At 39.6% G+C, this 15,279-nt stretch overlaps 1 protein-coding gene and 1 long non-coding RNA gene across 2 annotated transcripts; one reads left to right on the top strand and one right to left on the bottom strand.

Annotated features, from left to right (window-relative positions):
- Window positions 1–6,707: 6,707 nt before the first annotated feature.
- On the top strand, window positions 6,708–7,264 carry LOC149380856 (uncharacterized). The gene is made up of 2 exons (XR_016293954.1): window positions 6,708–6,818; window positions 6,937–7,264. It is a non-coding gene; the product is annotated as an uncharacterized LOC149380856 (long non-coding RNA).
- A 7,421-nt stretch (window positions 7,265–14,685) lies between these two features.
- Window positions 14,686–15,279, bottom strand: LOC149380855 (uncharacterized). The gene has a single exon (XM_089601229.1). It carries the CDS (start codon window positions 15,277–15,279, stop codon window positions 14,686–14,688), a length of 594 nt encoding a protein of 197 aa, XP_089457355.1.

Here is a 15,279-nt window from a genome sequence, read left to right as displayed (position 1 = left end):
CTAGATTTCATTTGGCCTCGACCCACGGACTTTCGATTCTTATACTAGAGTACATCACCATGACTGCTTTATGGATCGACAATTGAACCTACAAGCCAAGACGAGTCTTTCTAGCATCTTTATACTAACTCATATAATTCCTTGGAAAACGTCTTTGGAAGGTCACCCATTTCGAGACTACTCTAGGTCAAGCACACTTAACAATAAAGTTCTCAAGAGACAAGCTTCCGAAAAGAAGATGCATATTATTGGTATAGGTAAGACCAATAAATCCATTTAAGTCTTTCTAAAGTATGTAGTTCCATACTTATAAAGCCTCGAAATCATTACACCTAACTTTCCCCAGACAATGTGAGATTACACTGCTTACCCGGTCTTGCCTTGCGGATCACAGGACGCCAAAGAATGCCTCGAGATTGGGTTAGGTTCAAATATTTTGAAAAAGAGGCAACTTGCGATTTATCAACTTTAGTAAATTTTCACACTTCTACAAAATGCTAAAGCTAATGTTATCTTTGTATTAGGAACTACTTTATTTATTCTTTCAATATTCAACCTGTACCATGTGGATTTGGAATTTATAACTAGCTTGTGTGGCTTAGATTTATATATCTCTATATTGTGGCTTAGAGTGTTAGGAGAAATAGTTCGAAGGGGAGACGTGGTTGTAATGAAGATCTCGACGTTGGACAACATCGCGGATCCGATGACTAAGGGACTGCCTGAACGTGTGTTTGTCAAACACATAGAAAGGATGGGACTTAGATACATGCCACATCTTCTCTATGTCAAAGTGGGAAACTGTTAGGAATCCTTGCCCACGAGAAGATATTATTTGTAACTTCTTGCTGAAATATTTGATAAAATAAAGTTTTGACATATATTATCTTTTTGAGTTGAAAGTGATAGTATCTTAATCGAAAGATTTATCATTCCATAGTCTCTGTATTAAACTGAGTTGCATGCTAGGCATCCCACTGAGTAATCACCCTTCACTCATGTTCCACATATATGAATTTAGAATATGGCTTTCCAGACGCATATCAGTGGGATCATTCTACACTTGAAGAAGATGTATGACCTGGACAAGCTTTGGTTTGGATAGATGCGTCGTTTAAGGACCGTTACGATACACTAGCCGAGGTCGCTTATGATGATCACAGTGACGCTTGATCTAAATCCTGAAGTAATCATGGACTTCTAGATCATGTTACCGGGTTCTTTGATTCACCACGTTAAAGGCTAATGAAACGCTGACTAAATAGGTGTTTTGGGAGGTTGGGACATGGTCGTAGGAGGAAGTGATTTACAGATACGGAATCCAGCCTTCCTGAAAGAAGGTAAATGTTCTCTCACCTTAGGGTTGATTCCAGAACCGATTGATTGCGTGCACTTCCGAAGTTGGCTTACGTTCGGAAGAATCTTTCGCTGGGGAAGCAACTGTGCTTATGGTATATATGTAACGAGAAAGGTATAACGGAACAAATTGACCAATCTCGATACGGGTTGAACCTGGAGGGTCATGATCACGTACTGACTAAAGCAGTTGACACTCGTCACGATGAGTAAATATAATTATAGTATTAAAGGAGAGTGCAGTCTTGGCCTACACGGTGAAGTACTGACCAAGATTAGACAAATCGATATGTAAAAGAGAAAGAACTATTTCGTCTTTTGATCGAGACTGTTAAGTTTCAAATACTAGGTCCATCGTCCCCGATTCAGTTTCGATAAAGGCGAATAAGAACTTTCTAATAATAATGATTTCATTTTTATTATCTCATAAAGCTGTAATGGTGATTAACACATTAATTCTGAAAAACGGGTATTTACGAAATTAAATAAATATTTATAGTAGTACTATTTATTTACTGTTGGATCAAGTAAATAACTATTTATTTATTGTTGGACACGTAAATAAGAGTTAAATTGGTTTAAAGCAATTGGGCCTTGCACTGAGCACATTTCGGCCTCCCCCTACTGCTTATTGGCCGATTATATCAGTTAGGCAAAATGCCAAATTTTTCTCTTTGTTGTTCCTAAAATAAAGGAGAGATATAATAATATATATGGAAATAAGATTGTCATATTCTCTCATTATTTTTAGGAGAATATTTAGGAGAAATATTTTCCTATATTCTCTCAACAAATAAAATCTTTTATATTTTCATATAGAATAAAATCCTAGACACTGATCTGATTGATGAGAGAAAAAGTAGGTTTTATGAGATGATATCCAAGGGCTGAGATTAAATCCATAATGTGAACACACAGTGTGAACACAATAAAATAAAATAGTATATTCTAGAATATTCTAGAAGTTCTCTACTTTTCACTACTATAAATAGGGTGTTCATGAGAGGCAAAAATTAACCTAATTCTGAGATATAGAATTCGACCAAAAAGAGAGCTCCTGTCCTCTTGACCGACTTCTCCTCTCTCTCCTTCTCCCCTCGAAATTCCATGATTCCATTCCCATAAACACGGTGTGATCTAAAAACGTTATTTGAGATTACAATGAGATAAAAGATTGTTGCCCACTCATATTTCTTATTCGCCTCGGAGATTACGTCTCGGAAGACTTTGGTATCATCACATCGAGTCCGTGAAGAAAAGCTCGCAGGTTTGATCGTTGAGGAACTCAAGGAAGGAAGACTGATTAGGAGAAAGCTTGAAGAGTTCAGTAGCTGAGCAAAAAAAATGTAAGTTTCCTATGAACTTGTCATTAAAATATTGGTTGCTTGTCAAAGGCTCGTAATGTCAATTAATTAAGTAATCTAGATCTTGTTAATAACCATGTTTTAATTAACTTATGATAGCATATTTAATTCTTTCCGCATTTAAATGGTTATTTGAGGTGCTAAAATCACCAACATGGAGAACATTAATTCATGCTGACAGCATAGATCAACATGCTAGGACTGAGGCCGCCGATGTTGTAGCAAATAAAGGTGTGTCGTTTATCAATAAAAATGACGCTATTTCTCTCACTCTTCGTTGAATGTAACATGTTATTTCATAGTTTCATAACCCTTATTATAGCAACTTAAACATGTTTCCTCGTTGATCTAACTTCAAATGAGTCAATCATATTGAGATTGAGGTGTGTACACCATCAAGACTCTCGAGCATCTAATGTAAAAAAAAAATGAATATCATTTATTAAAATGACGAAATCAGGAACTTTGCTCAGGTTGACGTGCGCAATCAATCTCTCTTACTAAAACTAGATTCTCTATGCCCAAACTTTTTTTTTTTTTTTTAATCATCATTTAGTTTGAAAATTGTTGGCTGTAGTTCTTAATAGTATATTATGTTGTTGTAACAACCAATATATTAATTGAAGCTATATTTTTACGTTTCTATTAGTTTTTTTTAAATTGATGTAAATTGTCTTGAAATTATGTAATTACTACATAATAACAAAAATATAATGGTATGCGGAATTATAATAAGAGAAGTTAACGCTTGTCCTTATGTTTTGACAAATTAAAAAACTAATCATAACATAAAAAAATCCACAATGAGTTAAGACAATCTTCAACTCTTCATAACTTATCGCATACTAGTATATTTTTGTTATTCTATAGTAATTAGATAATTTCAAGAAAATATACATCAATTAAAAAACTGATAGAAATGTAAAAATAGAGCTTCAATTAATAAATTGGTTGTGTATCTCAAAATTATGTATATAAACTAGTTTGCAAAAATATATGTACAACATATTTTGTTGGAATTGTTTTCTTAATATTTTGCGACACATACGTATAAATGATATCACTTATGCATCACAAAAGTCATTTTCAAAATATAAGAGACATTTTTATACTTGTTACTTTGAGTTAGCAACATTATAGTGTCACATAAGCCCTTAAAAAATATTTATTATATTTATATTCAAAATATACTTTAAAATCATCGAATTTTAAATATATTTGAAAAAAATAAATAATCTAACATAACAAAATGAATGTATGTAATGAAACATTCGTGAATGTGACAATGTTGACCATGAGTAGAGACGTTTGAGAGGTTTGTGTGTTTGTTTTTTTTTTTTCCCAAACAAGTGGCTAGATTTTATAACAATTTTGATGTAGATTTGAAAACATATTTTGAAGAGAAATATAGTAAATATTTGTAAGGGCTTATGTGACACTATGACGTGCTAACTCAATGCATTAAGAATAAACTATCGCTTATATTTTGTAACTGACTTTCGGAATTCATAAGTAATATCGTTTATACGTATGTGAATGAGATAGTGTTGACCAAGAATAGAGACCTTTGAGAGTTTGTTTTTTCTACAAACAAGAGTGGCTGGATTTCATAGCAATGTCACTATGAAATTTATATGGTCACCCTAGCTACTACCCACGTATGCACATAAACATATAATTAAAAAAAGAAGTATGTCTATCATCATCAAGAAGGGTCTCTAGAGTAATATTCATGATCGTCGCTTTGATCATCCTTGGGCTCTTTATCAGAGTCCTCATCCAATCCTCAAAGTCCTTGTCTAGGTCCTCAACATAATCTTTCATCAGATCCTCCTTTACTTCCTTGATTGGGTCCTCCTCGGGATCCTTGATGGAATATTTCCTTAGTTAGAAAAATCCTCACACGACGCAAGTGTACGTGTCATCAAGTAATAAAGCATGATTAAGCACGAATATCGATCCCACGAGGATCTCATCTATTCTTTGATATTAATTAACTAGGAAATCTAAATGAGTTATGTAAAATGTGGTGGTTTTGATGGTTTATGCTTTGAACTTTATTAAAATTTAAAAAATGAACAGAAACTATGAACAAAGACTTGACAAATGATAAGGAGAGTGAAAGGGTGTGACTTCGTTGGGTTCTTCGATTCGGTCGGTTCTAAGGAAAGTTCATCATTCGGCCTTTACCCTTCTCAAAGCTCAAGCTTAACTCTCTAAAAACTCTCCAAAATCAAGTCTAAACCAAAATGAACAATAGCCTCAAGTATATCATTGTTTTCGAAGAATTCTAGACCCTTGGATGTGACCTAAGGGTCAAAATTACATAAAGGCGGATAAAACGAGGTAATTTATGCCAACAGGCGCGTTGCACCAGTTTTAGGCGTAATGCGCCACTTCAGTGTGACGCGTTGCTCTCAATGCGACCGTCGCGTGAGACTCTGTCCTGAATATGCAATAAATTTGAATTGGCCATAATTTCTTGCTCCGAACTCCGATTTTTGCAAACGAATAATATGCGTTAGAAAGCTAAGGGAAATATATATTCAATTAGGGAAAGAATTAATTTAAAATGATTAATTATGAATCTCCAAATCATGCAGAAGAGAGCTAGCTGTTTCTTATTTTACTCTAACTTGTTCGAAAAGTCTTGAAATCACCATGAAACTGCTCAATTACCCTCATTACACTTGTAGCTCTTTAATAACATACAAAATAAAAAGAAACTACAAAAATAACATCAAAAGCCTCAAGAAAAAGTCTCAACTCATTCTCTAAAAGCATTGATAGGAGGGAATGAATCGCACTTATCAATTCTTTTCCGATTCCTCGATCGGATCCTTCTAAGAATCCTCCTCAAGGTAATTCCAAGTACTCGATAGGAACATCCTCATGTAAAACAGCCACATCCATCTCTGTTTGGTCCTAGAGGCATAATCTCTTCTAAATATTATGCTTAGTATTCCGCAGGACATTCTTGGCGGAACGTAGATACCTTCGCCTACCAAGTTGTGATATTGTCGCGGTTTGTAAACCGGTTTGTAATGTATGATTAAAACTCCATCCAATCGGAATATTCTCAATCACAACCATATTGATCCTTTCAATCCAATGCTGTGCGGCTTCCCCTCTCAAAATGGTGTCTCAACATTGTTAACCTCAGAGATATTTTGATTGTTGCCGAGGTAAAATGTGAGAGTGTCTTCAATGTATTTTCTTAGCATAGATATATGTAGACATCTTGATCTCATGACATGATCGGCGATAAAGTACTCGATACACAACTGTTTCAATTCTTTCACATACTTTATGCGGTCCTACGTATCAAGGACTTAACTGTCCTTTTTTTTTTATCAAACCTCAAGATTCCTTTCAACTGAGTTACCTTTAGAAAGACGTGATCGCCCACTTTAAATTCAAATGGTCGGTGTTGACGGTCGGCATAACCCTTTTGCCAATTTTGTGCAGTCTTCATACAATCCTGAATCTTTTGAATGACCTTGTTAGCTTGTTCTACCAATTTTGATCCTAGAGTCTTGATTTATCCCATTTCGTGCAAATAGATTGGTGTACTACACGTCACTGATATCGACCATTTTACTTGAGGGGGTTTTGACAGCAATAATATCATCTTGTTGTCACTTACCATATTTAGCCCAAAACCAATATTTTGACACATATGTTACTTTGACTAGGAAAGAGAAATAAAAATTTCCTCAATTACCCTAAGCAGCCAAAAATATTTTTAATTTTTTTATATTATATTTTCCCCTCCTTTTCTCTCTATTCTCTCCCGCTCAAAACCCCTACACTCATATTTGACTGCTCTCTCTCTCTCTCTCATCTTCACTCTCTTTCATTTTCTAAAAAAATAAATAATAATTCATTCTTGCTCTCTCTCTCTCATCTTCACTCTCTCTTTTCTGAAAAAAAAAAACCCCTCAGATCTTCATTTCCCTCCAAGCATCTCTCTCATTCACGCTCACTCTTCAATCGCTCACCCTCTTCAGCGTGGGTCCAAGTCTTCTCCGGACACCGTCGTCAGATCTGGGTCGAGTGTCTTCTCCGGTGACCGTCAAATCTTGGCGTCAAATCTGGGTAAGTAGCTTGTTCTTCTAACAACTAAGAGCTATTTTTAGTGATTTCGTTCAGTTTGAACGTGTTCCAAAGCTTTTTTGAGTTTTTACTTCGCCAAAAATGGTGTTTGGAATTTCAGTGTTGAAATTTTCCAGGTGTCACGAAGTGGGTACAACCAGGCGTGTACCAAGAGGGTGGTACTCTTACACTTCTACTGCCTATCAACTTGAATTACCAAAGCTTGATGCAAACCGGGAGTTTTGGGCTACGTTAAGCTTAATGCAACTTCGACACGGGGGTCCCACTTTAATCGCCGCTCTGGGGGAAAAAAATTTGGAGTCAAACCAAAGACAATCTTAGACTAGCTTTTAGTGTAAGATAAAATTAGGGTATGTTTTTGTATTAGTCTTCTACATAAATTGTATCATTCAAGGAGTTATTCAAGTAAATAGGGCATGTTTTTGATTTGTTATGATTTTTTTTATATCTCATGACCCACTGTGTTGATAAAAATTTGGTCTTGGGTTATGGATTTATGGTGTTGCTATACAATATGAGTTGGTCCATCACATAATAGTAGAATTTTGGTGGAATTCAACAACAAAAAATCATCAATAAATCACATACCCAATTCAACAGAACCACTTTATTCTCACATAATTCTCGTCAAGTAAAAAAAAAACAAATGCATTGAAGCTCGCATATATAACAACACTCTAGACTTAACAGTTACATACCAAATCACACACCCAATTCAACAAACTACATTTCCTTCACAGAGAAAGAATCAAGAAAGAATAGTTTCATCATCAACAATGGCGTTCAAGAACCATTCTTTCTTCTTCTTCCTCATCTTCTTCTTCTCATTTTCTTCTTAGCGCCAAAGATCGTATCTTTCATGGGTATCATAAACACATATTTCACTCATTATTACCCACTTCCCGCTATGCTTAGCATATAAACATATTTCCGCCATACATGTATACGTTCACTCGTATTAGATATGAGTATTAAAAAACGGTTATTAACATGGAAAAACATCCAGTTCGTGACACTAGTGTCACGAAGTGAATCCAGTTCGTGACACTAGTGTCACGAAGTGAATCCAGTTCGTGACACCCTGGAAAAACCTGGTAGTGTCACAAACTGGATTCACTTCGTGACACCCTGGAAAAATCGGGAAGTGTCACGAACTGGATTCACTTCGTGACACTAGTGTCACGAACTGGATTCACTTCATACATCAATAATTCAAGACCAAAAGACTTCAATAATTCAAGGAATAATTTATGCAATAACACACAAATACACAAACATTGGACGAGCTTGGTAACCTCTTCTTTCAAGAACAATAAACAAGGCATCAAACACGAACATAAATCAAAAACTCATTTATGTCATCATCGAAAACAAACTCTCAAATTCATACCCACCAAGTCGTTTATTTTAAATGTTCAACTATATCATAATAAGTTAATACTAAACACTAAATCGAGACTTTGCGAGTCTCCGAACAAAAACCGAAGGCCTTTCCTACTCGGCCCACCCTCGGCTTGGTCCTGCCCCGCCTCGTCAACACTCGCGCGACAGCTCTGCCACCTCTCGGACAGCGTCCTCGTCGTCCCGAATCCGCTGCCCCGAGCCCTGTACAGTTACCTAAATCGAGCCTAAATTCTCGACCATCACAACTCACACGCACACCAACGAAAACAACCATTAACTCCTAGTAAACAAAATTCTCAGATTCTAACCATCATCACAAAACAGCTTCACATCATTTCAGTCCAAAGCACAATAAAAGCTTAACAATTTCAGCCAATACACAGCACCAACAGTCTCGAATCATCAACAATTCAGCATCACAATTAAATCTATCATCACACGGCCAAGACCCAAAAATCAAACCCAAACTCGTCCAAATAAATTTCCAGACTCAAACCTATCACGTGATTCTCAGACATCTTCCAAAGGAATTTCCTTAACCATGATAAACAACCAGAACATCAACAACGTCAAAATGCCAAAATTACACTCGGCCAGAAGAAACAATTTCAGAACCAAATAGAATCCGAGCCCAACCAATAAACAAGGCATCAAACACGAACATAAATCAAAAACTCATTTATGTCATCATCGAAATCAAACTCTCAAACTCATTTATTCAAAACCCTAATTTCATTTTTCCTCAAATCCGAACCATAGAGGAAGAGAAATTAAAAATCGAGATTACCTTCTCCGTCGCCGTCTCTCTCTCCTTCTTCTCCGGCGAGCTCTTCTCAGCCGGTGTCCTTGAAGACGCACGGCGGCTCTTTTCCTCGGCGGAGCGCGCGCGAGTTTGAGTTGAGTTCGCCGGTGTCCTTGAAGACGCGCGATTTTTTTCTTTCCTTTTTTGTTTTCTTTTCTTCTTCTCCTGGGTTGAGTTCGCGTTGGTTGTGCCTTCACCGAGTGAGAAGAAGAAGAAGATGAAGATGAAGAGGTGTGCGTGGGAAGTTTTGAGAAAAAAGAGGGAATTTGTTTGGGATGGTTTTTTCGTTTAAATGAATTTTGAGGGTATAATAGTCTTTACCCATTGGTCTAGGTATTACATGTGTCAAATTTTGGGTTTTGGGCTATATTTGGTAAAGGACATTCATTTAGTATTATTAGTGTCAATATCCCTTACTTGAGTTGATCTAATATATATATATATATATATATATATATATATATATATATATATATATATACACATCAAGTCAGTAGCTCATCATTCTTTTTAAAAATAGTCAAAATTTAATTTTACTAAGAAAATAGCCCACCAGATCGAAGTAAATTAAATTAACTATTTCAATTAATTTAATTTATGTCGATTTGGTGAGTTATTTTTTGATAAAATGAAATTTTAGCTAGAATCTAAAAAAAAAAAAATGTTGTCACTCTTGTATGTTTGTCACGAGTCAACTTATTCATTTATTTTTTTTATTTAAAAATTACTGACTATTGTTGATGTCGAAATCTGTTTCTCAACAATCACGATATTATATATATTATATTGAATATATCGACTTATTTATATGAAGTGGATCTCAAGGATTCGTCGTAACTAGAATTGAATTTCGGAGTAATAATGAAGAACGACTAAGATAATAATAGAAAATAAATTGAAAAAATAACTTTTATTATAATTGATCGCGATCGAACATAGAACAACAGAATATATTTTGGGAATACATATTATTGAAGATACAAAAATGATGATGAATAATGTCCCCTGCGAGATCTGCTGTTTCCTTTATTATAGATGAGATCGTTGCTCTTCTTCCGTCGATCTGGTGGACACGTGGTCGGTCTGGAGCGTTCTGCGATGCTGCATGCGGAGTGATTTGGCCTATTCCTTCGCGGGATGGTCAGCTCGGAGACCGCTTCTTCTGGACTCGCGGGGTGGTCAGCTCGGGGACCGCTTCTTCCGGACTCGCGGGGTGGTCAGCTCGGAGACTGCTTCTTCGGAACTGACGGGGCAGATGCTGCGAGCTGGTTTTTGGGTGTAATCCTAATCCGAGCGGGCTGGGCTTGGTTAGATTTTATTCATCAATCGGGGCCCAGGATATAAATCGGGCCTTTGAGAGGTGGCCCAAATTACAAGGATTTATTCTGGTATCCACATTAAGTCCCCCAAAGCATAGTTAATTTATGCGAATATTAAGTATGCTTTTAAATTTCTGAGCTCGAACTCCTGAACTAAATCCCGAACTTGCATGTCCACGTGTCGTAGTCATGACGTTCATAATGACAGGTGTCAAACTGAATTTCTCCTTTCTAGGATGAATCAGTTATGATTCCTACTTGAGTGGAATTTGAAACGACGCTGCCATCCCATCGCTATTAATAAATAGGGCTTTTCGCATTCTAATCGACTTACTCGCTTTTAATCCCTCGAAGATTCAAAATCAGGTATCTTTCGTCTTTTTTCACTCTCTCTTTATTTATTTTTTCGTCAGAGCTTATCTCTCTAGGCGTTCATCTCACTGGTTTTTTTTTTTGACTTCTGACCGGGTTACAAAAGGGTTTTCTTAGATGTCTATCCAAAGCACTCCAGAAAAGCTTGATGAGATTTCTAAGGACCTCAGAGGTCCTACCACGGTTTCTGAGGACGAACTCGTCGGATTTTTCGATGAATTTGATATTCCTCAGAACGTGGCCTTAGCCCTTCCTAGTCCCGAGTTTACAGCCTCAGATACCTCTGCGGGCTATTGTTGCGTATATGAAATATTTTTCAGGGATTGCGGGCTTAGATTTCCTGTGGACCCTTTGCTTTTAGAATATCTAGAAGCCCTAAAAATATCCATTCCCCAAATGTGCCCCAATTTCCTTAGGAAAATATCTGGGTTGATTACCTTAGCCAAGGAGAACGAGGTCGAGCTCACGGTGGCCGACCTGGTTCGTTTAGGTCATATCAAACGTAACTCCAAACTTACCCCGGTTACCTTTTATCTTGCTAATGCTGCGGGTCGAGGTGTTTTAGAGGGGTTACCTGAGAAAGACACTCATTGGGGTCGGAGAAGATTTTTCTTTGAGATAAATGAGCACTCGGTCGGCTCGTTTCATCAAAGGTTACGCCTCGAGTGGGCTTCTTCTCCGGGTATAGAATTAGGATTTGTCATTCGCTACTTGGCTTCTTTATGATATGTCAAGAAATAATTTTTGTGATTTTTTATTTTTACAGCGAAAATCACGGCGCCCAAGGTTGACGCGGAGTTCCTGGGAAAGCTCGAGGTGTTGCGAACTGGAAGTTTGGATTGGAAACACTTTAACTCAGATCGTTTCGTCGAGTCGGGTTATTGGACTCATCCTGAGATTGATCGAGGTGTTCCTGGTGAGTATAATCTATTACTTGATTAGACTTGCAGAAGGTGTTGTATTGATGGGTTTTAAAATTTTTAACCATAGGCGAGGATTGCAAGCGGGGTGGCATGGATGCCGAAGTTGACTATGTGGCTGAGAAGAAAAGACTTCGTCAAGCCAAGAAGGATGCACAGAAAGGCGAGGTAACCCAAATTATCGACGGTTCGGCCGCTCCAGAGCGAACAGCGGAGAAGGAAGATACTTGTGGGGCGAGCTCGCCTGGTCCGCCTGATGGCGTTGGAGTTGAGGGACGCGTTGAGAAGAGTCCTCAACCCGTCCAGGCTGATCCCGAGGTGGCGTCACGATCGCCTGTGAGTGCTGTGAAGAGGAAAGCCGGGGTGGTTAAGCCGACTCCCGAAGTCGAGGTCGTGGCCAAGAAGGGCAAAGGAAAGAAGTCTTCGAAGGAGGGCGTTTTCGTTTCGGCCGCCGAGGTGGAGAAGGAGGAAAAACGGGCTGCCAAAAAGAAAAAGAATGAGAAGGTTGGCTATGTGGGAAGTGGTGGTGATGCGACTATCGAACTGCCGGGATCGGTTGTTCCGATTGAGTCCTCCAAGAGTGACGGGATGGTGGATACTGAAGGGAGCTCGCTCCCAAAGAGTGTTGCTCCAAAGGAGAGGGGCGCGGTGATTGGTCCCGGCGAGCTGACTTCTTCGGGTCCCACGTCCCCTGACGAGGTGCCTAAATCCGACTCGAAGCTAAACAAAGTGGTGATTCACTTTGAGCGTAACCACCCCATCTACGAGGACGGCAGTTCGTCAGCCTTCCTGATGAGGCAGATCAGGTACCCCACTGCGCCTTTGGGCAAAGTAAGGGCTCTGAGGGGTGCCAACATCTATAGGGGGATGTCTATGGCGGCTACGAAGGTATTAACTCTTATTGAGTTGTTTGTATATTATCCAAAAAAAAATTTTGTTGCTGATTTCGTCTGGTGTTTGTCTTAATAAAGTATCAAGCAGAGATCAACAAGGGGGTTTATGCTTATGAGCACAAAATCCGAGTGGCGGAGAGAAGGATTCGCGAACTGGAACGGTCTTTGGAGGCTTCGAGGGAGCGTAACGCCGAGGTGAAAGCTTTGGAGGGAGAGGTGACCGGGCTCAAGGGCGAGCTGGCGAAGAAGGAGGACGAGCTGAAGCATGCTCAACTTGACCAAAAGATGCTCCGCGACCTTGGTATCGAGGCCCAGACAGCTCGTTCAGAGTTGTCAGAAAAGGAGCGGCAGCTTAGCGTTGCTCAATCGGAGATCGAGAAGTACCGGGATCGGGTCACCGCGCTGGAGTCGAGCAACAAGGATTTGAGTGCCTTTGCCAATCGAGCTGCTGCTGACTTCAAGCGGGCTAACGCTCTTATCGCTCAGATGCAGAAGAGTGCCAAGATGATCAAGGCTCAGGCTACTCGATCTGGCCGGAAGGCAGCATCTGCGAAGTATCGGAGCATCATCTCCAAATACCAGGCTCACCTCGCAGCTCGTGAAAAGAAGGCTGTGATCGTGCGGAAGCTTGATCAGTGCCGTGCTGCGGCCGGGGTGCCGGAGGACGTGGTGGCTGGCGAGCTTGATGATGCCACCGAGGTTCTTCAGGAGGCGAAGGACGATATTGCCAAGTTCACCGCGGATTTGTCCGCTGAGCCTCTCCCCGACCTCGCAGGTGTGGAGGATGTGATTTTCACTCCGTACTCGGAGCGGGTTACTCCCGACGGCGGCTCTGAAGATGTCTCGGTTGTGATGGACATCGATCAGTATGGCTCGAACGCTGGTCTGACTATGGCGGGAATTCCTGAGGGGACCGAGGTCGTCCAGGATGTTCCCGAGTCCGGAGCCTAAGGGTTTTCATAGTTCATTCCAGTTGTTTTTTTCTTTTGAATAATTATGAGCCCATTTGTTTTTTGGCAAGACTATTACGCCTTTTTCTTTGTAATAATTATTAGCTCTGATGATTTTGGCCATGGGGTCGCTTTCATCGAGCTCGTACTTTTGTTTGACTCTGGGGTCGGAGTTTTTATTTGGCTTCTATGCATTTATGATTTCTCAACTTTTGCTAAGTCTTTTTATTTCGACTGCTCTTATGTAGGATAGTTTGGATCCATTTGTTACACATGAGGAATTCTTCCCCATACGTATGTATTAATTGAGTTCGTCATGGGTGAGCTTTCAGTTCGCTCAATATACTGCCGAGCTGATTGATCAGTCTGCTGCCTAGTCGTTTACAGGATTTTGCTAAGCCTTCTAACAACATTTAGCGGATGATTTATTGTATCAACTTGATCAGTTCTTATTCGCATTTCTCGGCGAACTATTTCGTTGATTATAGGTTGCATGGGAACTGCTAAGCGTTTTTAGCTTGGTCCTTATGGTTTTGTTATAGGGTAGATCAAAAACTGGATAATCAATCCTATGCCGAGAATGGTTCGGGTTTGCTTGTCGAAGAAACTGTTTTGGTCCGTAGTTGTTTCCTTTTCTTTTTCTGGTGACATGTTGTAAAAACTTGCGTCCCGATTGTGCTTTATGTGTGTCTGAATCTCCGAGGAGTGATGCCTTTATCTCTGCCCGCTGCTTGATGTTCATCGGACTGAGACGTATTCTGATCATACTCTCGATTTGTGAAGTATTGTTTTATATATTGGTTTTCAAGAGCGTGTGAATGATCCTTTAGTGAGGTATTTAGACGCTTTGATGGCCTCGATGCCTATGGGAGGTGTTTGCGTTTTATTTTTATCCCATCTTAATTTTCAGTATTTCAAAGGGATCCCATCTTCGTGTTACCCAATCATACTGACAGCCTCGATGCTGTGAGGATATCAAGGGTCCGTCCTTGATCCTGTGAAGGTTGATGACTTGGTTGGTGGTGATGGGGCACCAAGCGGAGTCAAGAGTCCGTTACTCGTTGTCTGTCGCGTTACAGACCTCGTGTTTAAAACTTTGGATGGGGCTGAGCCTTGGAATCAAGGTTGCCTACGTACCCAATGAATGGGATCAAGCCGTGACGTAGTTCGATTCGGGGTTCTACGTGGTTTAGACGTAGTATTTTTTTAGGTTTACGATGTTCCAAGACCTTAGAACGCGTGTTCCATTCAGAGTTTCTAATTCGTAAACTCCTGGGTGGACCATTTTCGTAATGCGGTAGGGTCCTTCCCAATTTGCTCCCAATTTTCCAACGTTAGGCTCTGCTGTGTTCTGGAATGTTTTCCTGCGAACGAGATCTCCTACTATGAAGTGGCGGAAGCGTAGGTTTTTATTGTAGTGCCTGGCGATGCTCTGTTGGTATTGCAACATTCTGACCATAGCTCGATCTCTTTTTCCCTCGATGAAGTCGAGGGAATCGGAGAGTGCCAAGTTGTTGGCGTCTTCATTCTCGCGTGCACACATCGTCCTTATGGTTTGGATTTCGTGTTCTACAGGAATGACTGATTCGACACCGTGCACTAGAGAGAATGGGGTTTCTCCAGTAGGGTGCCGAGGGCTGGATCGATAGGCCCAAAGGGCTCCCGGAAGCTCGTCAGCCCATCGACCTTTCTTAGCGTCAAGTCTTTTCTTTAGAGAGTTTACGATAGTTTTATTGGCGGCCTCGGCATGGCCATTGCCTTGTGGATATCTAGGTGTAGACAT

This window comes from Urtica dioica, chromosome 11 (genome assembly GCF_054948205.1).
Source record: "Urtica dioica subsp. dioica isolate 48M chromosome 11, U.dioica_male_clone48M_v1_H2, whole genome shotgun sequence".
Classification (NCBI taxonomy): domain Eukaryota; kingdom Viridiplantae; phylum Streptophyta; class Magnoliopsida; order Rosales; family Urticaceae; genus Urtica; species Urtica dioica.
The sequence above is the reverse complement of the archived record's forward strand: the minus strand, read 5'-3'. Positions and strand labels throughout refer to the sequence as shown.